At 49.3% G+C, this 26,963-nt stretch overlaps 10 protein-coding genes across 10 annotated transcripts; 4 read left to right on the forward strand and 6 right to left on the reverse strand.

Moving 5' to 3' along the window:
- Positions 1-15: 15 nt before the first annotated feature.
- EI90DRAFT_903950 (uncharacterized protein) lies at positions 16-1,796 on the reverse strand. Its single transcript, XM_039068218.1, has 2 exons — positions 412-1,796; positions 16-223 (listed from the first exon to the last, which is right to left on the reverse strand). The coding sequence occupies exon 1, from the start codon at positions 1,417-1,419 to the stop codon at positions 418-420; it is 1,002 nt and encodes a 333-aa protein (XP_038916490.1). The 5' UTR covers positions 1,420-1,796; the 3' UTR covers positions 16-223; positions 412-417.
- Positions 1,722-2,972, reverse strand: EI90DRAFT_2919172 (MT-A70-domain-containing protein; the record flags this gene model as incomplete). Its single annotated transcript, XM_039054694.1, has 5 exons — positions 1,722-2,017; positions 2,078-2,113; positions 2,178-2,289; positions 2,355-2,709; positions 2,773-2,972. The coding sequence occupies 5 exons, from the start codon at positions 2,970-2,972 to the stop codon at positions 1,722-1,724; spliced, it is 999 nt and encodes a 332-aa protein (XP_038916491.1).
- A 2,328-nt stretch (positions 2,973-5,300) lies between these two features.
- EI90DRAFT_3123045 (uncharacterized protein) lies at positions 5,301-5,994 on the forward strand (the record flags this gene model as incomplete). The annotated part of the gene is made up of 5 exons (XM_039063559.1): positions 5,301-5,525; positions 5,584-5,655; positions 5,717-5,804; positions 5,865-5,938; positions 5,986-5,994. 5 exons carry the CDS (start codon positions 5,301-5,303, stop codon positions 5,992-5,994), a joined length of 468 nt encoding a protein of 155 aa, XP_038916492.1.
- A 1,612-nt stretch (positions 5,995-7,606) lies between these two features.
- EI90DRAFT_903834 (uncharacterized protein) lies at positions 7,607-8,556 on the reverse strand. Its single transcript, XM_039068217.1, has 3 exons — positions 8,191-8,556; positions 8,068-8,094; positions 7,607-7,967 (listed from the first exon to the last, which is right to left on the reverse strand). Exons 1-3 carry the CDS (start codon positions 8,426-8,428, stop codon positions 7,732-7,734), a joined length of 501 nt encoding a protein of 166 aa, XP_038916493.1. The 5' UTR covers positions 8,429-8,556; the 3' UTR covers positions 7,607-7,731.
- A 1,253-nt stretch (positions 8,557-9,809) lies between these two features.
- Positions 9,810-10,961, forward strand: EI90DRAFT_3289185 (uncharacterized protein; the record flags this gene model as incomplete). Its single annotated transcript, XM_039067153.1, has 6 exons — positions 9,810-9,931; positions 9,968-10,114; positions 10,176-10,393; positions 10,521-10,560; positions 10,608-10,874; positions 10,931-10,961. 5 exons carry the CDS (start codon positions 9,810-9,812, stop codon positions 10,756-10,758), a joined length of 678 nt encoding a protein of 225 aa, XP_038916494.1. The 3' UTR covers positions 10,759-10,874; positions 10,931-10,961.
- Positions 10,962-12,830: 1,869 nt separating this feature from the next.
- EI90DRAFT_3145515 (uncharacterized protein) lies at positions 12,831-13,429 on the forward strand (the record flags this gene model as incomplete). The annotated part of the gene is made up of 2 exons (XM_039065301.1): positions 12,831-13,134; positions 13,197-13,429. 2 exons carry the CDS (start codon positions 12,831-12,833, stop codon positions 13,427-13,429), a joined length of 537 nt encoding a protein of 178 aa, XP_038916495.1.
- Positions 13,430-14,748: 1,319 nt separating this feature from the next.
- Positions 14,749-17,266, reverse strand: EI90DRAFT_3055977 (uncharacterized protein). The gene is made up of 12 exons (XM_039060196.1): positions 17,154-17,266; positions 16,987-17,105; positions 16,572-16,923; positions 16,338-16,514; positions 16,211-16,282; positions 16,067-16,141; positions 15,950-16,015; positions 15,810-15,891; positions 15,734-15,753; positions 15,594-15,682; positions 15,217-15,544; positions 14,749-15,157 (listed from the first exon to the last, which is right to left on the reverse strand). Exons 3-12 carry the CDS (start codon positions 16,911-16,913, stop codon positions 14,903-14,905), a joined length of 1,506 nt encoding a protein of 501 aa, XP_038916496.1. The 5' UTR covers positions 16,914-16,923; positions 16,987-17,105; positions 17,154-17,266; the 3' UTR covers positions 14,749-14,902.
- A 479-nt stretch (positions 17,267-17,745) lies between these two features.
- Positions 17,746-19,490, reverse strand: EI90DRAFT_904478 (uncharacterized protein). The gene is made up of 8 exons (XM_039068220.1): positions 19,367-19,490; positions 19,281-19,312; positions 19,166-19,220; positions 18,776-19,106; positions 18,469-18,706; positions 18,240-18,409; positions 17,839-18,188; positions 17,746-17,777 (listed from the first exon to the last, which is right to left on the reverse strand). Exons 1-7 carry the CDS (start codon positions 19,367-19,369, stop codon positions 17,992-17,994), a joined length of 1,026 nt encoding a protein of 341 aa, XP_038916497.1. The 5' UTR covers positions 19,370-19,490; the 3' UTR covers positions 17,746-17,777; positions 17,839-17,991.
- On the forward strand, positions 19,487-22,444 carry EI90DRAFT_905083 (Noc2p family-domain-containing protein). The gene is made up of 12 exons (XM_039068221.1): positions 19,487-19,904; positions 19,954-20,072; positions 20,127-20,368; positions 20,427-20,544; positions 20,598-20,688; positions 20,740-20,917; positions 20,976-21,089; positions 21,151-21,342; positions 21,397-21,557; positions 21,610-22,189; positions 22,242-22,360; positions 22,436-22,444. The coding sequence occupies exons 1-11, from the start codon at positions 19,615-19,617 to the stop codon at positions 22,296-22,298; spliced, it is 2,142 nt and encodes a 713-aa protein (XP_038916498.1). The 5' UTR covers positions 19,487-19,614; the 3' UTR covers positions 22,299-22,360; positions 22,436-22,444.
- Positions 22,412-26,798, reverse strand: EI90DRAFT_3055991 (beta and beta-prime subunits of DNA dependent RNA-polymerase). Its single transcript, XM_039060197.1, has 14 exons — positions 26,520-26,798; positions 25,920-26,473; positions 25,376-25,867; positions 24,837-25,318; positions 24,515-24,786; positions 24,013-24,453; positions 23,462-23,954; positions 23,336-23,409; positions 23,232-23,285; positions 23,054-23,179; positions 22,983-22,989; positions 22,893-22,929; positions 22,570-22,843; positions 22,412-22,519 (listed from the first exon to the last, which is right to left on the reverse strand). Exons 1-14 carry the CDS (start codon positions 26,739-26,741, stop codon positions 22,472-22,474), a joined length of 3,576 nt encoding a protein of 1,191 aa, XP_038916499.1. The 5' UTR covers positions 26,742-26,798; the 3' UTR covers positions 22,412-22,471.
- Positions 26,799-26,963: the final 165 nt, after the last annotated feature.

Raw genomic sequence — 26,963 nt, forward strand, 5'->3', positions numbered from 1 at the left:
AGATGGGGCTGTCGGAGACCGATGGAGGATGGGATCGGAGAGGTCGCAACAAAAAAAAATGATTGAAAGTCGCATAGCATTAGGGAAGAGTGGAGCCAGGAAGAAAGATCAGCAAAGATCGTTGGCCCTGGCACTTTGCGCATTGTTGTTTGAGTGTTGTGGAAACCGAGGAAGTGACGAAAAGAGACGGAGGGTTACGAGGGGTTGCGGCGGCACGTTTGGGGTTCACAGTTGAAAAAGGAAGACGAGTTGGGTCACCGGCGATTATAAGGGAAAGGAACATCAGAAGCCTTGCATACCTGACCCGCACAGTGTATTGACTTTACTAATGCACCGAAGCGGCTCATTTTTTGCACTTGGCTCGACGGCTAATGAACACAGATCCAAAGCGAAGAAGAGAACCCCTTGGATTACTACTCATTCACCTGAACCACTCGCCCCACCAGAATGAGAATGATGTCCTGACATGTGGAACGGGTATGTGGTTTGTTGCATTGGAGTTGCCGTCATCATAGTTTCGTCCCTCATGGCCATACCGGGACCCATATGCGTCCCTTGTTGCCCTCCGCGTCTCATCGCCGTTCCTGTCGGTCCCTGATTGGGAGTACGATATTGGTGTTGTTGTTGTTGCTGCTGCTGTGGTTGCTGATGTTGCATGCCTCCAGTAACACCGCCAAAAGGCTGATGCCGTGGGTGGGCGGATCCAGGCACACGATTTGGAGAGAGAGCGATGGGCATGGTGTTCATGCCTAACGGTATATTCATGCCCATGTTCATGGGCATGTTCAGTCCCATTCCAGAATTAGGATCCATTATCCCCATACCCATCCCTAGGGGATTAACACCCATTGGTGCTCCCCCTGCAAACAAGGATCCTGGGCCACCGGCAGGCATTCCGGCACCCATATTCATGCCCATGCTCATCGGCCCACCGGTCATTGGACCAGGTTGGTTCATTCCCATATTCAAATTGCCACCGCCACCTCCAAAGGGGCCCATAGCACCCATGCCCATAGCGATCCCGGGATTTGCCCCAATGTTACCCATCGGAAACATCCCTCCGCCTCCTGGCATTGCCATGGGGGAAGCATGACCCCAAGGCTGGGGTGGCATGAAACCGTCAGCAGCATTAAAGCTAGGCGTCATTGAAGGTTGATTGAAATGTGGCGGTGACGGCTGAGGTTGTTGGAATCGGGGAGGAGGATTGAGGTGATAAGGAGTCATCTGACCTTGGCCGCCCATCGCTCGGCTTGGGGTTGGCCGAAGTGAGGTAAACGATGGCGTATTCATTCTCATGTTGATATTCATCCCTCCACCCACTACAGGTGGGAAAGGTGAGCCCATTCCCATAGGCGGGTTCATACCCATACCCATTCCCACACCCATCCCGACCTGCATATCGCCCATTATGCCTCCCATGGCGAAGCCCGCAGGCGGAGGAGCCCCGAATTGCTGTGAGTGCCGATTAGTCGATTGACCTCGGTTCGGAGACTTCGGGCGAAGAGCCTCGATTTCTTGGAGGGAAGAATCAGTAGGGATAAGCAGGGATAATCGCCAAGTGCGCAATGACCCACCAGGCGTGTTCGGGACGACGCTACCCCCGCCTTCGCCACGCACTGCGTCCTCCCACCATTCCTTATTCCAGCGCCGGACCTTTGCTCGTGAGGAATTAGGAAACCCTTGGAAGAAAGAGAAAGAGAAGAGAATCAGGTAAATGGAGGCTAATTTAATGAACGTATTGCACCAATTTGCATCCCATCATTGTCATAGATCACATCGCTTTGGTTTGTGGGAACGGGCAACTCAACATCCATTTCAATGTCTTCATCGGGGATCTCATCCATGAGAACAGTAACCCATCCTGGTCTGAACGAGTGAGATTGAAGATCCCGCCCTTCCCTACTTTTCGTGGGACTGCTCGTGGTAGGGGTAAGCTTCCCAAAAAGTTCCAGTCGCCGAAGCCCCAGGCAGAAATTCTCAATAAGGGTGTACGTCTCTGGAGGCTTCCGCGTTGGATCTGGAAATAAATTCTCATATTGTGTTGATCATACATTAGAGCGAGTACACTGTGACATACCCGTTGGATCACCCTCCCAGATCATGACATCGGTATCTGACGTTTGTGAAAGGAGTTGAAGCACGACGGTAAAAAATTGAAGAACGAGCCAAACACTCACCGACGTTACAATGAACGAACCAACTGTCAGTCGAACGCCTGACAGTCCCCTTGATGCCAATTAGGCAATGTTGCTTTGTACGAGTGAACAAGGAGGTCGTCGGAGGGTCTGTCTTTGCGTAAGAGTGGGGGGTTGTTGCAGTCAGAGGCTATGGTGATAAACATGAGAATTGCGTACCCCAGAGCCAGCATTCGAGGTCTTGTTTGTCTTGATCCAAACGACGTCCTCGCAACGGCGGTAACCCCACTTCCCAAGCGCATATCTCCCCCTCTCCAATCCATCTCCGGCTCCCCTTCCAACCCATAGGAAAATAAAACTCGGCTCAGCAGCTAGTAATGGAATTGGAAATTGGTCGGTGTCGAGTAGCGTATCCCAGGTAAACGTCGAGGAGAAGGGTGGGTCGACGAGAATTACATCGAATTTTGAGGGAATCAAAGTTGATATTAGGGAGAGCGGAAGGTAGCATGGCTCATGGGCGTGGGCCGCCACTTGCTGCTGCTTGAGCCTTAGTAAGCGTTGCTGTTTGGGATACCTGGTGGATGATCAGACAGATATATAGAGAAAAAGATTGTTGTAACGCATACAAACAACTCACTCTTCGAATCGACGCTCTGGTTCGGCCCCCAGCACCCAGTTCTGCGGCCATTCGCCACCATCTACATATCGTTGGGAGTAATCGTTCCGAATCGTCTCTTCCTCGGGCGAATAATTCTGGTACCTGAGCGCTCTTTCGCGTTTTTCAGGAGGAAGATCATCTCTCAGTACCCGCCCACCCGATTCTGCCGAGTCCTGCATTGACTCATTTTCTAAGCGCTCTGACGGCGCTTCCATTTCCTCTTCAAAGTCGATTTGTTGGGGAATTCCAGCAAATGCTGGAGGCGGGGAAGGAAATCGGGAAAGAATCTTCTGGTGTTCCTTTCGTGCATTCAACACTTTCTCCTTGAGCGACGCGTGAGCATTGAGGAGTTCGCTGGTTGAGGATGCCGCCAGCATGCGGGCGTCGTGTGCATTCGTGGTTGATCCAATAATAGTCTTAGTCAACGAACAACGACACACGTGATCAATCGATCACCGTCGTGTCGTCGAGAGCCTTGGAGCGCCATTAGCGAGTTTTCATGCTCAACGCGCAATAGTTTGTCTTGAAATCCTCTCTGTCTCATGCTGTTTGGTTTATGGGAAGCGGTCGTTCTGCAACGGATCGACCATCAATAAGTTTCGGATTTGGGAATCGCTGTCTTCCCGTTCTCAGACACAGATCTGCGAATTTTTAGGTGCGGTTCTTCGGAAGACCCGTCGCGTCTTCTATACCCTCAGGTTGCGCTCGGTATGCCATGGGGAGATGTTATCTCCGCGCACTTCTAACGTTCGTATCGGAAAATTGATTGGCCCTTCCGAATGCCAGGAGTGCCTTTAGCGCCACATGCCAGGCTGAGAGGTGCAAGTGTTGCACTCATTTCTTCCCCTTCTTGTACTCGATCTTTTGGTTCTGGATAAACGTACTTCTTTCCCAATCTGACATTCATAATTCCTAACACCCTAGTGGCTTCTGAACATTGGAAGTAGGAACACTTTCCACGAGTACACCTTATTCTGGCTTATTCGGGCTTAATCCGCAGCATAACGAAATCGAACGGTTCTAGGTAACTCGGCACCCGGTATCAGTAAATGGGCTTGCACGGCGTGATGAGATTGCACTAGTACTGGTGCTCAGTGCGCTCACGTGTATCCCTTCACAGATTCTGTGAGGAGATACAGAGTTGGAACTCATGACTGGACTCACGCCTTAGCATTTCCATGGGATTTCTCTCACCTGATTCGAACCGAATTCCCGAGGCGATTATCTTGTCATTTGAATTGTTTACCCTATTTTGCAAAACTCCCCCCTTTTATATGGCGTCATCACTCTTGGCCAGGCACCGAACATTTGTGGTGATCTTATAACCCACCAAGGCGCTTGTGGCCAAGACCCCACGTGCTTCTACCACCATACACGCCCAAAAGCCTCGCGAGCGGTCTTCAGGGATAACCAACTTCACGCCCGCAACGTAATTCCATTCGAGTCAATTGCATAAAATGGATGTCTTCATCATTGATCCTCCGGGGGTTGTCGTCCTTGTAGCTTCTGAGCAATTATATATCGACAGCTTGGACATTGACTACTAGCTTATCGAGGGAACAAGGGCCTTTCTCATCGCCGAGTCTCACGAGCGCCTAGTTAGTGTTACGGCAGCATTCGAGTGCGTGGGGAGGTCGCTCTCCCATCCTGGCAAGTGGTTATCCTAGAAGGTGGATTAAATGTCAGGCGAGTGACAAGCGCATTACCACCCTCGAATTTCGGCAGCGATTGAATGGATCATCGTTATTGAGGCAGGAAAATGTGAACGGGAGCCGCAAAACCATCTGGTTTTTTTTTTGAGAAGCCGGTTGTGCAAGCCGTTGCAACTTCGCTTGTTCCGTCCTGTACCGAAATGGATCAGTAAGGGTTGAAGGTATCCATATTGTGGAGCTTGGACTGCCGAGACCGTTACTTGCGGCTGTCGGCGAGGCGAGGCGAGCAAGGCAAGGCTCCCATCAACTGGTGGCTGCCGGTCAGCTTCATCACCAAATCGTGATGGTTTTTTTGTTCACCTGATTTTTTTCCAGCATGGCCTCAAAAGTCAAGTCACATGCTACCTCTGCAATTCAACCAATCAAAATTTGTTCGTTGCCAATTCGGCAGCCACTCATTCCCTGATCTGAATGAATTTTTCAGGTTTGGGGAGGAGCCACCACACCGCCTGTCCGGCAAAATCCGAAACCCATGCCATGCTTCGGCCACCACCCTCAAAATCAACCTTTGAATCTCCCTAGTTACCCTGCCTCCCATGGGCGGTGCTACCACCTCTTTTTTCATCTCAGTCACCCTATTTCTATGTCAACCCTGACGAAATCGTGTCCTCTCCGCCTTTCCATTGTCTTTTGCACCCCCAATTTCTTTGACACCCTCACTTCTGTATAAAAGACGCTCTTTCAACCAGTTGCTCTTCCCGTCTCCAGACTGTGGATCAGTACTCTTGTGCGCTCTCTTTCGCTTCCACTTTCTTAGCATTTGCATCCTCAGTCTTTGACGCCTCAACTCGCACGATGCACACCTCCCGCATGCTCTCGATCTTCTTTCTCTTCTTCGCCGCGCTGCTTTCTCCCGTACTCTCGGCACCAGTTGCAAGACCGGAAATGGTTGAAGGCGACCTGCTCGAGCGGGAGCCCCTTGCTGAACTCTCAACTTCTGAAGTTGCTGACACTGAGAAACGCAACACCCACACCGGTCAAGGCACATGGTTCTATCCTGGTTTAGGCGCCTGTGGAGGAGTGGGTTTTGCTTTTAGTATGATAATTTGCATGTTTCTCAATGCTTATCTTGCGGCAGACGGATGGGAATAATTCGCCAATTATCGCCATTTCAGCCAAGATCTGGAATGGAGGGAAGCACTGTGGCAAGGTCAGTTTTCTACACTCCCCCCACTCCGCCATGTCACTCACTTTCGTCGTGTATGTTCTAGTGGGTTCATATAAAGAACACCAAGAATAAGAAGACCACGAAAGCTAAGGTTGTCGACGAATGCCCAGGCTGCGGTTCTGGCTCATTAGGTGGGTGTCATATCTCAATGTCCTCCGTCACCCTTTAATCTTATGTCCTGCTGCTTGCAGATATGTCTCCCGCTGTTTTCAAGAAGCTGGCAAGTCAAGGATTAGACGAAGGAGTTATCCCAGTCTCGTGGACCGTAAGTCCCTCCCCACCTTGACGCTTTCGTCTCTGACTTCGGTGTAGTACCAGTGAAGGATACCGCGAATCGTGGAACGCTGCACGAGTTCCTCACGAACTGCTAGGCAACAAGTAGCAACAAAAAAATAATACATTCGCCCTCACCTACAATCCTCTTTTATGCCTAATCATTCCCCTATACCCTTCGTTTCATCCCATGCCATCATCGCGTCGCCCGATCATTCACACGTCACTCCTTCCAGCAGGACTGGGTAATGGGCCCCAAATGTCTAGGTTTGCCTATTATTCCCTGGCAACCGTTCACGCCTCCTTCACGCACTCTGTTGTTGTTGTTGTCGCCACATTCGATTCGTGTTTTTTTTTTTCTGTTTCTGTTTCTGTTCTGCTTTTTATCTTGATATATACCATTTTGGATTCAGTTTCTTTCAGCTGGCTGCTTCCCGGGGGGCCGTCCCGATACAATGAGGAGCACCAGTCGCGTGGCGGCCTCCTGGCGCATTTTCCCTCTTTTTTTGCCTCGCAACCAGAATCGTTCTCGCTTCCATCTTGCGTTATCTCTGCTTTCCCTTCCCCCCAACCCTGTATTCAGTCAATTTCACGATGTACGACACACCAATCTTGTACAACTTGGCATAGAGTCACTGAAACATGACAACGTTTGTTCAACTAGCGCGCTGATCCCACCAATTCCCACGGCCTTGATCATGCATAGCGGAATTAATCGGTGCATGATATTCCACATGTGCGTCGCGTTGTCGTTGACAAAGGCGCGGGCAGCGCTCATCGAGCCTTTCCTTCGTGCCGATGAATAGGGTTACTAAATCTTGCGGACAGCGGATCAGAGGGTCAATCTTAGGCCTCGCACGTCCCCACTTAGGCTGCTGGTCCTCGGGTTCACCGTCCTATTTACCCTCTTTTTTTCCAGGATGCACTGCATCGCTAAGCATAAGCGAAGCATGAGGCATTTCGCCTTTCCCCAAAGAGTATTTCCACCAGCAACACGCAAGTGTGCTTGTGAATCGATGTGTCTTGCAGATCCTCGCGTCGGTCATCATAGATGACTAACCGTCAAGTGATCTCATTTTCGAACGCCTCTTACATATTAGCTCGGACCTCGCCCAGCCTTTGGGGGGCAAGGTAATTAACAATTATAATATCAATTTCCAGTGTAAAAAACCGGCCTGATGGGAATCCGTCCGAACCAAGATGCACGTTTTGGGGCGCTTTTTGAATCCGTTTATGACCCCGTTTTTCTTGGTGGACGTGTAACCGCCCTTGAATATTAAGCCTCGAGGAAATTGTTGGATTCAAACAATTTCTATATCATGCATGTATGCTCACAGCCCTTGCTTAACGAAAGATATCCGATGAATCACCTGGGCCCTTTGTTCATCCTATAGGGGAATGAATGGCGACCCTTCCCCTTGTCACTTCCATGGATGCATCATCATTGTTCGTCTTCTGTGACAGCTGCGAGTCCCGTTTCGAAGACATACAAAGTTACCCGTACTCGGGGATCCATCCCTACCAGCGGGGCTGTTGCTTTCCTTGAATATGATCATCGCCGTACCGTATCCCTCTGCGAATCAATCTAAGTTGCCATGAGGCTGACCAGGCGGACAGCACCCGTGCATGGCACCGGAAACAACCAAAGCCTTAAAAAAGAAAAATTTCGGGCACTGGTCCGAGGTCAAAAACGAGTGGAATTATATTGAAAAGAAGCGAAAGCGATTTCAAACGCATGATAAGGCCTGGCTGTCTATCAAGGTATATCGAACTCCATGGAGCGTTTCAGTCAACGGATGAAATAAGTGGGGGGGAAGGATGTGATTGAGAAAACGTTGGTGAATGAATCAAAAAACAGATTCTTTGAAATTCGGTTGCGGCGAGCGGACCCCTCCAGACTCGTACAGTTTCCAACGTTCGATTTGGTTCAGGGTATGCAAGTGCAAGTGCACCTCCGAAGGGGGGTCGGAAAGGGTAGTTTGACGGTCCATCAGGACAAAGTACTTGGGCAGTCCTTCGTGAAGAGGCGGGTACGGGGATTTCAGGGCGATGCCTGGCATAGATCGCTTCTGGAATCCTTTCCCGTAGAGGGATGTGCTGGTCTTGCGCTCTCCGGTCTTTAAGAGTAGGTATCTCGTTCGTCTAGAACTTTTAAATAATCCAACACCCCAAAACTCAGCCAATACAGCGCAAAAGTGGAGCGACAGAGATATGTCCATGTGTCCTACCGAATTGTTTACTTACCAGTTTCCAATACGATTTGAGCGGGTCGTTCTCCAGCCGCATGGCAATGCCGTACTCCGGAATTATCGGTTGAACTCAGGACTGCTCCTCTCCTTTCAGCAAAAATTTGAAGGATGACCCCTCCTCTTGAAGCCATCCCTACCCCAACTATCCTCAACGTTGGGAACGTACATACTGAAGCCAGTACAAAAGAGCAGCAAGGATTTAACTGGGCTTGGTGATCCAAGCCCTGCCTCATTCCGTTGCTTTGAGCCTTCCAGAACGAGCAAGGCAATCAGTCCCGCCCGACGCTGTTCACCTGAGCACTATCGTACATAGGGGGACATGGAAAGGAATGTCTGAGGAGCACGACTCGAGGAGAGAATCTCACGAGACGGCGCGAAAAATTCACTGGATAACCGGTCCCACGCCTTTGCCCTAATGGGGAGATCCTTATGAGAGCATGGGTGGGATTAATGGCGGCTCTGGGATATCTGGGCAGATGAGTCTGGAATCCTATGGGCCCCCTGACTGAACGATCCCAGAGCGCGCCATGTATGTGGGATCTAGAATTGAGGACCTGGGCCCGGACTTGCTCTTGACTCTCAGAAGGACGTGTGCTAGGACGCTAAGGGTGCAGCCTACACAAGGAGACATGAGGTTGACGAGCGTGCCATCTCTCATTTCATCGAATGATCCTCCCATCACGCTGAAGGAAATCAGGAAAAGAACCCCTTGACCCGGCGTCATTCGCGGAAGTGGCGGACGCTCAGCTGAATGGTTGGTTAGCACTGAGGCACAGTACGGTGACGCGCTGCTGATTCCCTAGTGGATCACTACGAGATGGGGCAAGGAATGGCTGGGGTGCACTTTTGAATCCTCGAAGCCGCACCGAAACGCGTCCCATTCCTTGTTTCGAGGCCCTTCTCATTACTCCTGAGCGGGTCTGGTCTGCCCATGACCGTGAATGATGACTGAATGGTGAAGTCAAGTCAGCCTCATCTATAACGCCGATGTTAGGACGAAGGACACAGGGATGCGACGGTTAATGCTCGATACGTCAGTTCGAGCACCAGAACTGTGCATCACCGATAGTTCCGGGGGCCAGATAATTGGATGATAAGTATCCTGAAGACCATCGCCCAAACAGACGCGAGGCAGGGGCACCAAAGATAATCCACATAGCAGTTAAAACTGGCGGGCTGGATGTCAATATCTACCTTCCTCTACAAGATGAGCTGAAACATGAACGCGTTTCAGCAGCTTTGCGAGCAGGGGGAACTGTTGAAGGCGCCGAACATTGATTGTGAGGCATTTTCTGCAACAGTAAACAAAAACAAACAAAATGGCCCTCGACACAAACAATAGCACTCAAAGATGTTCCCCTGGTGTATAGAGTTAAACTCGATCCCCCCTGGCTCGACACAGGTCAGAACTGCCGTCGGTCTAAGAGGCTGGTCACCTGGTCCTTGGGCCATTGTCCGATACCTGGTGCCGCAAATGGCTCTATGTTGGTGCTGCGTACATTGACAGGAGACTAGCCAAAGGAGTGTTGATGCATTGACCACTTTTATGATCTGTGGCTCACACTCAGAAAGAATGGCAGAGACTATAGATAAAACACACATACTGGCCTTCCCATGCTCGTCTTTTTTGTGTTCTTGGCTGGATTAACTGGTTCCGCAGCGTTGTGTAATGTTGCTGGCACTATTGCCGACTCGTTTGGTGACGGCGCCGCTGCTGGTCAAGGAATGGCTCGTAGGTAATTGATTTTTGAGAATGAATCATTGCGGCTCAGGTTGTTGTGGTTGTCTACGAGCGTTGGGCCGTCCCTTGGAGGTCCGGTTGGTGAACGGTTCGCTGAGAATCCACAAATGGGATACCCCTGCCAGATTGATGTTACCATTGGTGCTATATATGCTACAGGCGTGGCACTGCTCCCCGAGTGCATTTGTTTCGTCTCTTCTCTTCTTGATGGTCACTTATATGGATTGTGAAACTTCCAGGACACTTGCAGGTGTTGTCATTCCCAGGACGGGCAAACAGAAGGATGGCGTCGAAGTGGAATTGCCCATGTCGCGCAGGATCGTTCTGGATGGCGCTATCTCCGCGTTTACTATGGCCCTTAAGATCATGATCACTGAACCCATCGTCCTCTCCTTAGGCTTATACAACGATCGGTTCTGTGCATTTCCAAACAGCCAAGAATTAGCTGATGGTCGATGTACATATAGGCTTCAGTTATGGTCTACTGTTATTGTATCTCGACGGTCTATTTCGACGTGTTCGTCGTCAGCTACGGGTTGTCCTATATGTTCATTCGTAATTTTCAATTCCGAATGAGGACATAGATATGGGCGGCAGCCTCACATTCTTGAACTTCGCAGCCGCGTCAGTCTCATAAGCAATGACAGACACTTACCTATTTGAATAACCAGTGGGGTGATCTCGTTCGTCTTGTTCGTGCCGGCTTGTCAGACGGGGTCGCAAGAAGAACGGCGGGAAAATTCGTCCAGAGTCTCGTTTTTTGGGCTCCCTAGCCGTGTGCGGGCCCCTACATACGGTCGACCTCCAGAGCTTCTCGACTGAAATGGCTTGGTTTTCCAGTGTATGGAACTTTCCCATTTCATTGTTCTGGTTCGCATGGACGTCAGCGCCTGGCTTGGGACACACCTCGTACTGGAGCCCTGTCATGGCCGCAATTGGGTCGTCCCGCCTTATTCAATCCCCGTGCAACGTCCTTACAGTGGCTTTTTTTCAGCCCTCCTTGGTATTGTTAACCCATTTCTCTGGCTGGAAATGCAGAATTATATCGCGGGTAGGTTTTTGGTCATTCACCAATTTGGTGTGCTTACGCACACCTGATCTCGAAGACTCATACCCGAATCTGGCTGGTTCGATGATCGCTGCTTTTCCCATACCATCCTCCCTCGAAACTCTCTGATCCCGAATCCGGAGTTCAGCATATTACGGCAAACTTGACTGCTGTTGCTCACATTCCCTGCGAGTGATTGACAGTCTAGTGCACGACTCGAACACATCGGGATTAGTATTAGGACTGTGCAATGAACACACCGACCTAGAAAGTCTCAGCTGGCTCCCAACCCCCTGAACTAAGATTTGTCCACGAAGTTTTGGCTTGTATCATGTCAGAAGGTCAGATCCTGGGCTCTTTACTAGCTAGTAGCTCTTGCCTTGATTGGAGCCTCCCACACACCCAGCATGGAGGGTCTAATCTGGACCTTCGCGCGGCTCGCGTCCGACGCCGTGTCACCGAGCGAACTACCCGCTCCAGGGTCCACGACTCTGGGAAATCTCCTTGCCGTAACCATCATATTTAATTACATGACTCCGACTCTACACATCGCCAGTGGTCACTTTTTCGCTGATGGCCTCGTACACCACGTATGCGGTACGGAACCTGCGTATTAGTGTGCAATTGACACCTATATTAACTCTTAGGTTTCATTCTTATAGTCGCGTTATACATCTCTGCTTCCATGAAATTCTTCTTTTGGACAAGATCAGAGGAGCAACTGGCTACCAAGGCGAAAAGGCTGGAGGACTTTGTTTGGTTTGGCTGACTTCATAGTGCACAATGAGATGTACTCAGCCCATACGCCAGAGATAATGCGAATAGAACCTAAACCCCTGGGTACAGCCTGCTTAGACACGCTCTTCCGCTGTCTAAGCTGCAAGTGAAGCTTATTGGTAAAGAACGACCACCACTGACCAATGAGAAGCTCACCGTAAAGACGTCCGTTTCTTACTTCTGGCATGGTGGTTACGAAGGCGTAGCCCGTGAATTTGGCACGGTGTGTCAACCATGAGGAACCGGGTAGCAACAATGAAGAAAAGAGGGAACGGTCGGGTTGGGTTCGTGCGTCTACGATTTCTTGGATATAGAGACGCAAGTCATGAGGTCTTCGACACGTAAAGGAGAACGAATCACTGGGTTTCTGCTGAAGTGCAACCTCACGATGTGACCAGCACCCGTAATGTGCGGCCTAAATTGAAAATCCTGTCGATTCGAAAAAAAAGGGACCGAAATACTCACCACCCGAGTTTCATCTTGTTCCACCCAGTCATTGTTGAGAAAGGTCAGGGTGGCCCGTCAAACCTACATTGAACACCGCAATGAACGCATAAGCCAATTTTTAAAAGCAAAAAATCCTATCTATTAGGAAGGAATGGGTCCGAGATATGTACGATAACTATTCGCCATTTGAGCTCTAGCCGCAGCATCGATAGTGGATTGTTTGTTACACGCGTTCCGCCGAACCTTGACAAGCCCTGGTACAACATGGCGCTCATCGAAGGCGCCAATGTATCGTTCCCCGAAGATAACCCAAGTGTACTACATTGAGGCTTGGACTTGATGGAATAAAGGAGGTGCTGAATGTACGGGTCCCCCAAAATGGATCCGGGCACATCGCTCTCACCTGGTCGGCAGAACGGGGTGAGTTTATTGCATGAAGCCCGATCCCCGGACTACAAATCCTGGCGTGGCCCCACTTTCCCACTTCTCGCCCCTGGTCCTGTGTATTCTTTCCTTGGCAGGTGACACAGTCTATGAGCATCCTTCCGGAGCGGATATTCAGGTGAGTCTTATATAAATCATGCACGTTGTTGACCATCACACACATCCACTCCTAGAAACGATGCCTTGGTCGGTCCCCGTCAAGCGTCAATTTGAAAAGGTCCCTGCCAACCCCTCCAAGGCTGACTTCCATGGGCCTTATAATAAACTTCTTTACTCTCTGTTTCCGGCGGACTCCTTGTTTATGGTTATTCCTCCGCTGCCCGCTTCGCATGAGTCAGCCGACTTCCTCACCTTGTTTGAGGTTCTGTTTGAAGATAAACCTGTCATCATACTGGGGCTAAACCCACCCAGCCACCTTCGTTACCCTTCCAACCGCAAAGCCGCTGATAAAGAAATTCGGGATCGCATTATCGATTTGATCGGTTCGTTGGGATATACTCTTAACTAAACCGGTTGGAAACTGATGCCCCACCGACACTGGCAGATGATTGCCCCATCCCTGTTCTATTTGCCGTCCATGCGATGGGAACGAAGCTCTGCTTCTTCACCAAACGTTCTGGCCAGCCTGTCCAACCGCGGGCCATTTCCCCTGGCCCTACATATGGGACCAACACTGCACCACGGGAGCGCTGGGAGTATGACATTCTGGAGGAAGAGGGAGAGCTGAAATTCCGAGAAATGGTTGAAGAAATAAAGCAGGCTTGTGCTGCCCTCTGAAGGTCATGTACGTCTGGTTGAGCATGGATCAGCTATTTTGAAATTGTGTTTCCACGCCACAACTTGAGGGGGAGTGTTGGATTGACAAGTCATGATGGAGACCGCCCTCACTTTCTTCGGTACACATTCGAAGCCATATGGTTGTTTCTTTTGTGTAACCTATGGTGGACTCTTATTGTTAGATTGCTCTTCTGCTGCAGTGATGTTTACATAATGCACCCCTGCCAATATACCTGCCGACAGATGCTTTCCATCTTGAGACGACAATTCAGTTTGAGCCCCGGTCTGATATGCGATCGGCAAAAGCGCCAGAAAAAGGGTGATTATGAGACACGAATGACCTGCTGTGCAGATAACAACGTCGCCTGGTCCCAGCTATAGGCAGGTTACCAGCCTCTGAGCCAGCTACAGTGACCAACAGATCCAAGCAAGGTCATAGTTGCAAAGCAACCTTGATAGTATTTGGATATTACCTCAAGACATCAAAGTAGGGTTTACAAATTCGTGGTGTACTTGGACCGAGCCGAAAAGTAGCAGAAATTCATGGTCCATTGCATAGATGAAATACGTATTGGACTTAGTCTATGTCGCGTGAGACTCAGACTCGTATAAGAGATCTAAGATTGTAAATACCTATGTCGCGTGAGACTGCGACAAGAATTATACATGAGTTATAGGTAGAAGATATAAGATGGTTCTCACCTCAGACTCGTATAAGAGATCTGAGGGAGAAAAGTCTAAGAATTCCTCCCTTATATATGCGACATTCCTGTCGTCGTACAAAGGGAGTTTTAAGTTGAATAAGAAGGGCAAAACGCCTCAAAGCGCCCCAGAATGACCGCAACGAATAACCGCCACACAACTTCCCGATGTAAACAAAGTTGATATTCTAATAATACGTCTCCAAGACGGATAGAATGGGCAGTCGTTGCTTGAGAGTAATGATTCCGGTACAAAAACGACCAAGATCACTGCCAAGCGATTGGCGAGAGGGATACAGCCGTTTAAGCATCTGGAAAATTACTCAAATGAAAACACCCGTGAGTGAGGTTAATAAACTTGCGATGTCGGGCTAACCGATTTTGACCGCTAACCGTCGAATGAGACAAGGGTCTTGAATACTATACTTCCAAAAGAGCTAGTAGCAAGCAGAAAGCGTTTGAGAGCCAGCCATCCTGATAGTCGCGGGGAGGAAGTCTAACCTTTCATTCGGGTGCTTCCATTACCTTTGCTTGAATAAGGAGCAGAGACACCCCCAATTAAGCTTTCGTGCAGCGCTGACGGGGCTTCCGGTTGTATTGGAGTCGGCAATTACTGACGACGTAAAGACTACCATCCTCTATTAGGGAGCCACATGTACTAATAATCCTTATTACATCATGCACAACAAATGACTAGGTTGAAAGAGAGTATTGCAAGCAGTGCGATTAGGGATATCCATGGAAATATTCCAGCCAAAATAGAAAGAGGGTTTTAAGGCGGAGGTGCCGTATTATTGGGTTGCTGGGCCATTGAAGGTGCTGTCACAATGGCTCTAGCAGAGAAGAGGACTCCGCCACGGTGAGGTACACTTGGGGCTTGCGCAGGGTCATAGTCTTGTAGAGTCTTGATGTCTGCAGCAACACGTTTGCGTTCTTCGGACCTCCGCCAGACGAGCGTCCTGTATCCATTTGCCGAACAGAAAAGGAGAAATATTACCAAAGTGACAAGGATTCCCGCTCCGAAAAGCTATATATTCATGTGATCAGCTCAAATCATTGGAAGCCATAGCGTTAGAGCCTGCTTACACCGTATGTTGCGTATGCCACAGGTTGTGGTGGGATAGTGAAGACAAGTGGCGCATCCTCACCAGCGGCACCATGTGGGAATGACCCTATAGGATAATCCAGCACCTGGATTGAGACCATCAACCACAACATAGCAGCAACTACAGATCCCAAGGCCCCGTAGACGCCCACTGCAATGATGATCTCCCATATGTAGGGGGTAGTGAATGGGTAATCATGGAGCCGCGAGCACCACGTTAGAAGTCCTTGGACCGTGGAGGTGAGCATGAGCCCAATGGTGAATAAAGCGAAGCTATAGCACATATATGAGACATTGCCACGCGATGCCCTACGTTGGACGTCAGAGAAGGGCTACCTGGCAGTAAGGATGGGCTTACGAGGTCATTGATGTGTAACTTAAACCAGCACCGAGACCACACACAGCAGTCATTGCCGTGATGAGATTGTCGTAAGCATTCCATGCGTCCTAGATCATTGCATTCAGATGGATCCATCGACTTGGCACGTGCAGTTTCACCTTCGCCCAATCCGCAATGCCTACAGGAAAACAACACTGAGCATCAAGAAGCTACGAGTTACGAATTGATGCTCGCCTTTATATCCGGTATTTTGCATGCATGCTTGTGTTTTGGCGAGCTCGCGTATCTCTTTAATCTCTAATTTGACTTCATTGACCTGACAGCAATGCAGAAGCAGAGTCAATATGGGAAACTTATCCCACAAAACGACTCACTCTGTTATCGATAAACTTCCGGTTGGTCTCGCAGGCTTTCCAATCCTCAAAAGCTTTACGAAATTCCTGAAGACACACTGAGTGCGCGCTTAAATGATAGGAACGACGATTACGCACCTCCCTCGGGGAATTAATCGTTACATTATAGACCTTTTCTAATGCAGCGTCCTCTTCCTGGGACGCTCGTGCCAGCTTCATTGAAGGAGCAGAAACAGGGGCTCCATTGAGGTTTTCCCAGAATCGCTCAGATGAGGGACGTACCAGAGTCTTCAATTTTGAGTAAGCATCTTCCCGTCTCTTTATCAATTCGTTTCCCTTATTTTCCGTATCAGCCTAATACGAAACAGCACATTTAGTATCGGTTTCAAGCTTTAGAAACAGGGTTTACTTGGAGATGCTGGAACCCAGGTGATAAGCTAGGCAGCATTAGACCTGAAAGCCCTCCTCGGCCGGCGAGCTTAATCGAGGGAACATATACAATCCATATGCTCATGTTCAAGGCAACTCTATAAACTGGGAAGATGAATTCTAGTTTGTGCCTCGCCTCTGGCTGTGAAAACGCATCCTATACGCCAAATGGCAAATTGAAAAAGCATGGAGGATGGGTGTGAAAGTGACATACGATGAGTAAGACGAAGGATGACCAAACGAGCACTAGGAGGCTGAGAGGCAGGAGAGGGACGACGAGCAGTATCAATGCCAAAGCTTTTGTAACCATTACAGAGGTAATATTGTCGTTGGCGTGTTCCCTGTAAAATTCCTGGGCCTTCTCGAACATATCAACGTCGCTAAAATTAATGCATTCATGTGCTCTATAGGGAAGACGAGCGCTATGTCCAGAGTATGATTTACGATATTCATCGGTGCTGCACTGATACGGTTGATCTGCTCTTGCAGCGGATTGGAACTCCGTCTGAAGATGTCCGAAGAGTGTTGGATTGCCGCCTTGATTCCCTTCTTCCATTGTTGCCGGACTAGGGGACAAGAATGGTGGCAGATGAATACTTGAGCACATCAGGAGCTGGGCGCTTAGCTACTCTATGAGACGTTGCGCGACTTGGGGTATGCCCAGAGGAACACCGGGGCCCACTGGTCTCACTGGTCGGCACTGACGAGTTCGTAGATAAAAAATTATACAGATGGGCGGGCGCTGACACTGTGGCCAACATCAGCAGAAGTCAACGGGGGAATGTGTATAACCTACCAAGCTGTCAATGCACAGATACGAAAACCGAAGCTTTGCCAACGAGAGTGCCTTAAGACAGAGAGTGTAAAGGAAGCCTTGAGGCGCCTAAGTACTCGGGTGCCTGGGCTCGGTGGCTGTGCACCAAACACGACGAATTTTATCGTTTTTGATCAATATCTATCGTTCGACAGGCGGGGGCAACCAATATACGAGGGAATCGAGAGGATTCTGTCACACAAGTATAATTTGTACTCCATTACTGTAAATCACAAGTAAATCACAGATGATCTGCAATAGCATTACTTACATAAGTAATGGTTGAAGATAATATCCCGTGCCTTCGTCCGATTCTTAGCACCCACCCGACAATCATACCACATTCGTTGGAATAATGCTAGTTGGTGTTCCTTGCGGCATCAACCATAAGTATGCCACCATTGTCTGTTTCTTAATTCTGTTCATGTCTGCGACTATTCCACACCTCTGACTACTCTCTGTTTTCGCTTCCTGTTGTCTTTCATCCACGCCTATTTAGCTTGTATCGGTACGTGGCTAGCTCGCCTGCGCAATTGCATCTGCCGCAGGTTCATCTGGACTGTGTTCACTACCCGCTGGCTCAGACCGATTAGACACTACCATCAGCTTGAAAAAGGAGCCAGCGTGCATTGGCCCGAAAATGCTCCAAATTTGGCATATCTCGAACCTTATCACTGTCTGATGCCATCTATGTAACACAGAATGGCAACGTGAATTGATGCGGCAAGTTGCAACAGCGATGGGGCACAGAACTGAACCAGATGCACAACCACTGGAGGCTGCCTCGGCTCTATAGTTGTGCAAAGACAGGGGTGACGAGTCACCCCTGGAAAGCCACACCCACTCGGATGGTTTCAGCCAACCCACCACCGGAGAAACCTGTTCCCTCTCCTTCTATCTCAATAATATCTTTCTTTGATTCGTCCAAAGCGGCATCGCACGCTGAGCATTGAGAAGATGGTTTTACCAACGAGTCACAGCATGTCTTGCAGATGACATGCGAGCACGGGCGAAGCACTGGGAAATTGTGGTGAATATTCTGAATGGCGAGACCAAAGCAAAACTCACAGGTAAGTTTGGTCGCATTGGTGAGTTCTTTTTTGCAGGATGGACAAATCGCTTTTGTGTGTTCGGGATTCTTCGATGATGCATGGGACACTGGGCCTGGAGCGTCCGAGGACTTGTTAGAGCTTGACTTCACGTCATAAGAGAATATGACCGGAATAAGGGACTTCATGCTAGGATCAATTTTCTGTTAGTAGGCCGCGCTCGTGTGCCTAATATCGCGACTGCTTACTTCATGAGATGGCTAGGTTTGCTTTGGTGGCAGAGACACTGTAATTTGATGTCCTTAAGCCTCCCAGGAGCGGCTTCCGGTGTCAGACTTGGGAGCCAAAAGTCGGGTAACTTCGCTCTTCGTGCTTCCACCTGTTCAGCTTCTATTTGCCTGAGAGCGGCTGCTTCAGCTTCTTTAGCGAGTTTATCCACCGTCTCTTGATCAAAAATGGAAAATTTTCGTTTGGATCCTCGGAACGCTGACCATAGGAAATGGGCGTGATGCACATGTACGGTACTTGCAGTTATGGAAATATGTATCTACGAACCTTCAACTGATGACTCCGATTTCCCCACACCCTCTGGCGGCTTCAAGTCTGTCCTCTTCCCGCCAAGCCCTAACTGGTTCTTTTCAAAATCAGAAATAACCCGTTCTCTTGCCTTTAAAATTGCGGTTTCTCGTTCCTCCTCTTCTTCAGCAGCCATAGCCTCGATTTTTGCTTGGTATCGTTTGATTTCCTTCCGTTGAGAGAGAAGATCCGAGTAAACACACTCTTTGCAGTAGAGATGTCCACGAGAGCAGGAAACGGGATCGCGAGCGCGCTGGAGGCAAAGGGAACAGGAGTCAAACTCCCTCATGGACTCCGTGCCAAGACGTTGCTGTTATTGGCACAATCAGCCTTTGTGGTCGCACCAGGAAGGGTGGGTCAAGAAAGCACCTTCTTGGTGCCATAGTATGCACCAAGCTTCCCTCTTTCAGCATATGTGAAGACGCTGCAATACTACCCGTCAAGCTAAGCTTAAAGGATGGAAATGACCAGTTGGGATGCAAACCTGGAAGCTGTATTATTGCGAGAGTGCTTAGTCTACATTCCTAATGTTAGGATATCGATTCCATAGAAGAGATTCGCAACGCTCGCCATCTCTAGCGCAAGTTTTGACCACAGAAGGCGATAGATCAGGTTGTGCAAAGCCGAATTATGGAATAGGAGAGCCGAAACGCCCTGCGATACTGGTGAGCTGACTCAATTGCGTCCGCCGGAGCTGACCGAGCGAATTCAGTCGTGTTCTGTGGCCCCGACTCGAGTTTCGCTTCTACGTCTTTGTCCGCTCTGCCTCCTGCCATTTCAATCTTCTTTCTGATACCTTTTCACACTGTGCCTCAGTAATGGGGAGGAAGGCGGCAAAGGCCACCAGAAAGCTCGCAAAATCGGGCGCACTCAAGCGAACTATAGATGCCCGACGAAAGCACCAGAAAGTCAGGAAAGGCATTGAGCGACGAAAAGGGGGGAAAAGAAACGCGCAGAGTGCTCCCTCGGATGATCCTAACTCTGATTTCACTGACCAAGAAGATGTAAAACCCAAAACTCGGAGCAGGCGCGCGGCCGTTGATTTTATCGGTGAGGATGGGGAAAGTGGGGAGGAATTAGACCAATCTGTGCACCCTTCGGGGGATAAGTGCGTCTACTTATCCTCAATTCTGGGCATGTGTTGATGATGGTTTCAGGTTCGGGAAAATGTCCATCGATGATTTGCTTGGTGGTGACTTCATGAACGACGACGAGGATGACGAGGAAAGTTCTGATGAGGAGGAAGGAGATGATGACTCCATCGATGACCTAGAAGGTTCTCATCCATATTCTCTAATGGGTCTGTACCTGTCTGAGTTTCCCAACATAGACGAAGAAACTGTGCACAAGCTAGATTTGGCAGTTCTTAAGGAGAAGGACCCAGAATTTTACAAGTATCTCCAGGAGAATGACCCAGAACTGCTCAACTTTTCTGCAAAACCACCTCCTCCCAAGGACGATGACGATGGGGGGTTCGACCTAGTCGGCGATCAGAACGATGAGGAAGCCTCTGCAGGGCTCCCTGTTTTAACCCTTGACGTACTTGGAGGCTGGCAGACAGCAATACTTGAGGTAGTGTCGGGGGTCACCTGGAAGTTTTCCATCTGGGCAATTCACATTCATTCTTTAGACCCGGTCATTGGGAGCCTTGCGGAAACTTCACGACGCTTTCTGTTCCGCTGTGTCGATGAATGACGAGTCTAATCGCGCAACTCAATCCCCTTCTTGGAACATAGAAGACTCTGACGGTACAGAACACTAGCTTTTTCGTATCTTTGGGGATTAAGAGCGTTATTCGCAGTGTTCAACAAACTGATTGTGACAACATTGAAGTTCACGCCCGTCGTATTTGAGCACCATGCCCCAACCAAGGTGACGAGAGGTGGAAAAATGTGAGTGTAAACTATTGTAGAGATGTTCAAGGGCTTATTGCGTCTTCCCAGAAAACCACCCAAACGATCCCCAACACTTAGAAAGCTTTCTCGCCCATACCTCCAGAGCATCGTCCATCTTGTCCAACAACTGTCAGATGCGGAAATGCAACAGCTTGCCATCCAAGAGAGCTCAAAACTACTACCGCACTCCTTTACCAGTCGGAAAGTTGTTCGAGCTTATTTAAAGGTGCGAGAGTGGACCCCATATTTCTTTGTTGGTTTTTACCCCTCTGCTTCTTCTTCAGATGTGTCTGGAGCTATGGGCGACCGCTGCGATGAATGTCCGACTCGCATCGTTGTTCGCTTTGCGAAAACTTGCCTCGGCTGGGAACGAGTCTATTCTCAACGATGTCCTCAGAGTAAGCGCTGTGTTATCAGATAGACATCCGCTTCATTATGATGTCTTGGCGCATGGTTTAGGGAACCTATACAGCATTCATCCATGCAAGCAAAACTCGGCTCACTGCCCACAACTTGCCTTCGGTCAACCTCATGAAGAACTCGGCCAGTGAACTTTATTTTGAGCACCCTTCGGAGGCATATCAGCTTGCCTTTGGCTACATTAGGCAACTTGCGATTCTTCTGAGGAACAACATGAAGCTCAAATCCAAGGTGTGAATCCAGATAAGTTTAAGTTGGTTGGGTTTTATGATGAACTTGTCACAGGAGTACCGAGGTGTATACAACTGGCAATTCGTGCATTGCGTGGACTTCTGGGCCACAGTGTTCGCGAAATCATGCAATCCTGAAGCGGAAGGTGCACGACGGGAGAGCGCATTGCGGCCACTGATATACCCCCTGGTGCAGGTAGCACTTGGTGCAGTAGAGTGAGCACGCCGTTGACGTCTGCCGGAAGCCACTGCTGACCGTTCATCGCAGATTGGTCTCTGGTCTTCGCCATTATCCGTTTCACCTTCAAATTCTTCATTCTATGCTCCATCTTACCCGGTATACGCGTACTCACATACCCATCTTCTCATTCATCGTTCCTATCATAACTTCCTCACTTAGTGACAAGGTTTCGAAGGCGAAATCAAATCTTCGGCCCCTCAGTCTACCTCTTCACATACGCTGTCCAGAACAATATTCACGGACACTCGTATATACCGAAAGTTTATGTGATGAGGCGGTCTTCGTCCTGGGCGGCTTCTGTGAATCCCTCCAGAACAGTGTGGCCTTTCCAGAAATTACGGTACCCCTGATTCTCACCTTAAGAAAGGCCTTAAAAGGAGCGCGCAACAGGGGGAAATGCGTTGCTATGGTTAAAGCGCTCATCGAGAGGATTGAGGATGGCGGGAGGTGGGTGAATGCGAAAAGGTCAAGTGTCACCTTCGCTCCGAGCAACACCGATGACGTCGACAAATGGGAGCGGAGCATTGAGATTGAAAAAACTCCAGTTGGGAAATGGATGAGGATTCAGCGCAAAGCTCGAGACAAGCAAGCTGCGTTGGCCCAGAAGGTATGTATCGTCGATTGTAGCATTGGAATGTGGACCTACTTTCCACCTACAGGCCCGAGAAGGCAAAGACCATATCCTTGACGATGACGATGACGAAGAGGCAGAGTAGTTATTCAGGATGTGAACCACAACAGCGATGAACTGGAACTCTCCTTTTGGTTTTGGTCGCAAGTTGAGTACGGTTCTATATACGCTCTGTGTAGTTTGAATACTGTCCAATCAATAATAACTGCGGAATGAACGCAGAATCATTGTCATGGCCGATCCAAGCTAGGCGCGGAATCAATGATCCTCAAGGATCAGCTTTGGTACCACATTCATGGCCATTAACTACGAAGTAGGTTAGATCTCTGCCGTTCGACTGGGCGGAAACAACCAACCTCCTGAAAAAGAAGTTTCGCTGCATATGGGATTGTCAATTTGGTGACCTTCTTGGAACTCTTGCATTTTGGGCACCACCCCGCATATCCCATCATACCACACGTTTGACAACAATGAATCTCGAAGGCATCGGATGAGATCATCAGCCTCTCAAGGAGAAGCTGGGTTGCTCCATATCCAATAAGACAGTCACGCTCCATTTCACCAAGTCGCAGTCCCCCATCTCGGGACCGCCCTTCAGTAGGTTGGCGAGTTAATGTAGCGCGCGGACCCCTGTGAAGACGTCTGAGCCATGGACGGTGCAGACTAAGATCGCACCTGCCTAGAACGAGCATGCATTTTATCCATTACCATGTGCTCTGCGCATCAAGTTAGCCTCTGTTCCCAGTAATTATAGGTACACAGAACCTACTCAGCTTCTGTGAAAATGCAGATCATTTCCATCAGGCAATCACTACATATACCCGAGGACGAGTCCCGTACCTGATAAAATATTGGACCAAAGTACACGTAAGCTTCCATTGGTTCTCCAGTTATTCCGCTTGTGAGGCAGTCTTTCCCACTGTAGCTGAACCCGTGTTCAATGAGAATGCGAGACATATCTTCAACCTGGACGCATGGTGAGAGTCACCAAAAAGGCGAGAAATGTGGCACCACAGACCTTTGAGCCCCCGAAAGCTGTCCCATATTGTAGTTTCCCAGCCATTACACCAGCCTGGAATCCGTCAGCGCGACGTGTGATGGTCAGGAGCGTGCCGTGCGTACTTTTCCAGCCAGGAGTTCGATCATCTTTCCAACCGTCATGCGGGAAGGAAAACCGTGGGGATTCATGATAGTGTCTAATCTATATGTTAAGCAGGCCATGCGACAGATTCGGACATAGTAACATACCGGGACAAATCCCCTGGTCATTGAAGGGCATGTCCTCTTGATTGACGATGAGACCACATACACCTTTCTGCCCATGTCTTGACGAGAACTTGTCTCCTAGCTCAGGACGCCTGGTTTGACGAATCAGGACCTTGACGAGAAGATCCTCCCGTTCGTTGTGGCTGAGCAGAACTTTATCAACCACACCCTCCGCCGGATATTTGTACGTGATAGGAGCATTTCGGTATTGTACAGCGGATGGAGGCCCAGAAAATGAACTATCAGCAGAATTTTGTGGCGATTGCTTGTTCACAAGAATATCGCCATGCCTGAGTACTTGACCTGGCGCACAGAGGCCATCACCCTCTATCGGGTGATACCGATTATAGCCAGTAACCTCTTCCTCCGATGGTCCAGCTACAATTCGATCATATGTCCCGTTTGAATAACTCTGGATAAGTGTTTGATGTTTTCTCATCACTTGGCATCTTCCATAACCACGGTCTAAGCTAGCCTATCATCAGAGAGATCCAGATGTAAGCCAGAGTGAAGGGAAAGTGGAAACGGCTAGCCTTATTCAAGATGAGTGCATCTTCAATATCATATCCTGAGTAGCTCATCACCGCAACGGTGGCATTTTGCCCGGCTGGCAGTTTGTCGTATCCGACAAGTTCTATTGTCTTCGTTTTAACCATAGGCTGTTGCGGGTAGACTGACAGATAGAGCAAGGTATCGATACGGTTAAGCTGGTTGTAGCCGATGGCTCCGATGGCCTGTTTACCCATGGCACATTGATACGTGTTTCGGGGAGATTGGTTGTGGTGAGGATAAGGGATGAGGCCAGCAACAGCGCCTAGTATCGTGAATGGTTCAATCTCCAGGTGAGTCGTTGAGACCGTTATTGATTGTTCGTCGAGGGCAATATGAGTATCGTTCTCCTCGTTGACGTCGAGATACTCTACCAGTCCCTTCTTGAGGAAATCCTCGAAAGTGACAGTGCCCTTCTTCAGCAGCTACAGTTGGCCATGAAGCAGAGATCAGCGAAGGAGAGGCAGTTGAAGCTTAAGGGCATACCCGGATATGATCATCAGTGATCTTGGGGCGCTGATTTTCCACAATAATCGTTGGCCGACAGATGCGTCCGCCATCACTTGCCACGTGGACTGTACGATGATGGTGGTTGGTGTAAACACTGACGAACTCACTGAAACGACCAGCACGTCTCAACTTCCGGAAGTTGGAGACGAGTCGAGCTGGAGTCCGGGTTAGCCCAACAACATTACCATTGACATTGACAATATACGTTTGCGGAGAATAAATCTCCGCCCCCGTCGACAGTGATATATCTGTATGTAGATATATTAATCCGAGTATAGTGTCAATATACTCTCCACACCTTCAACGCCAAGAGCAAAAACAAGCTCGATGATTGGTCCTTCTTCGACATCTGTCGTGATGTGCGTCATCAATGCCAGATTCTTGACCAGTCCGCAAGCTTCTCCTTCAGGTGTATCACTGGGGCACAGCATACCCCACTGACTAGGCTGCAGTGCGCGAGGTCCGCTGACTTTTCGTGTCTTCTCGAACTGACTAGTGATACGCGTCATCATCCCGAGAGCAGATATGAAACTCAGCCGACTGAGGACGTGCGTGATTCCGGCTCGCTCCATGCGAAAACGCTTGATATTCCAGTTACCTGTCGAGATTGCGCGAATGAAGCCGGTCCCGATCGATTCACCTTGATGCTTCATTGCCATCCCAACGTCAAAGACGCTTGTCCGAGACGGCTTCTCGAGAATCTTCTTGATCGTGCTGCGGAGATTTTGATTGTACGTCTTAAATAGGTCCTCGAATAGGAGAGACAAGAGTTGTCCAGCACTATTGAGGCAATAGGGGCTAAATATAAGCGAACCAACGATGGCGTCATGGACGTACAGTTCTAATCGCTTGTTCCCAACATAATCTCTATCATCGACCATCTTTTCATCTTTCATGGCCATAAGCACACGCCTTGCCATGATGCCAAGATATATGCCTTTGGGGCGCAAGTCCATATCCTTCACAGCGACATGGGCGAGGACAATAGTGGCCAGGGCCTCCATGGCATCTTCCCAAAGGGGTCTCTTCTGCTGCGCCTTCGCACCAATGAATGACTGCTTTGTGCGAACTCTCGATCCAAGATAATTCAATGCTTGCTGGCGCGTGAATACTTGAAGCTGGGCCGACTCCTCGATGTTCACGGAGAAAGCGTTTTTGTATGTCTCTGAATTGCCGGCACACAAGAGCAAGATCTCTTTGTCAGATTGAATAGATAGTGCTTTGAGGGCTACACATATGGGGATCTCCTCTGTGAAGGAGTTGTGACGAAGGTACAGGCGGCCATGTTTGGTGACGACGTAAGTCTTTGATTTGCGCTCCGCCGAGCTCCTACAACAAATTCATGAGCGACCAGGTGAATACACTTAACGCACGGGCATACGATGTCACCGAGGCCTGGATCGTCCCTTTCACAGTATCGGATTCAACTATGATACGATTTTTGCTTAGCTGCTCCTGGACAAGAATCACCTTTTCTGTCCCTTTCACAATGAAATATCCTCCAGGATCAAGAGGGCATTCCGTCATCCGAGCCAACTCAGCCTCTGTTCGACCATAAAGAACGCATTTGTTGCTTCGGAGCATTATGGGCAGCCTCCCTAGCATAATGTCGTCCCTTGTAACAATTTCGTTCCCTCGAGTATATCGGACGGTAGCGATGATTGGAGCAGTGTAACTTGTGTCGCGCAACCGGCATTCATGAGGAGTAATTGGCGTCTCGTAGACACCTCCATCAGAGTGTTCCGTTCGTTCAGGGTGACCAACCCGAACATCAAGGTATTTTAGGAAGAACTTCGGATCCTCCTCCACAGTGATTTTGTCATTGGCTCGAAGGATGTTCTTGATATCCACATCGACGAAATAGTTGAATGAGTCAATATGCTGCTTCACAAGCCCTTTGGCCTTGAGAAAGGCAGGAAGTAGAAGCCATTTGTCCTGCGCGAATCAGTGTTTGATAATCAGAGCAGAACCAGGTACATACCTCAACTCTCTTTATAGGATCTGTAAGGCCTAATCCTCTCCATTTCCTCCTCGTTATCTCTTCCCATTCTTGAAGACCTTCCACGTCAACAATCTTTTCCACTTTCGGTTTCAAAGGTGCTGACGCAGGCCTGCTGGGAGCCGGTCGAAGTCCATTTTTCGTTGTCGATGAAGGCCCAGACAGGGCAGCGGGGGCGGAGGCCCTGGGCCTTCGCGGGGGCATCCTTCAAATGGAACTACCGAGGATATTCGATCGACGACCTGCACAGTTCACGTGCACTCGCCAAAAATAATAATTCCCACATTACTCGGATTCTGAAAACACAAACTACAATGGCGTTTATCACACTCCGGGGTGCGATCCCCAAATCCGCTTTCGCTCGTTCTCCAGCTGCGCTGCTCAGTCAAAAGCGATCATTGGTTACTCTGTCCGAACATCTGGTAT

Source organism: Cantharellus anzutake (assembly GCF_015039405.1).
Source record: "Cantharellus anzutake strain C23 chromosome Unknown EI90scaffold_21, whole genome shotgun sequence".
Lineage (NCBI taxonomy): Eukaryota > Fungi > Basidiomycota > Agaricomycetes > Cantharellales > Hydnaceae > Cantharellus > Cantharellus anzutake.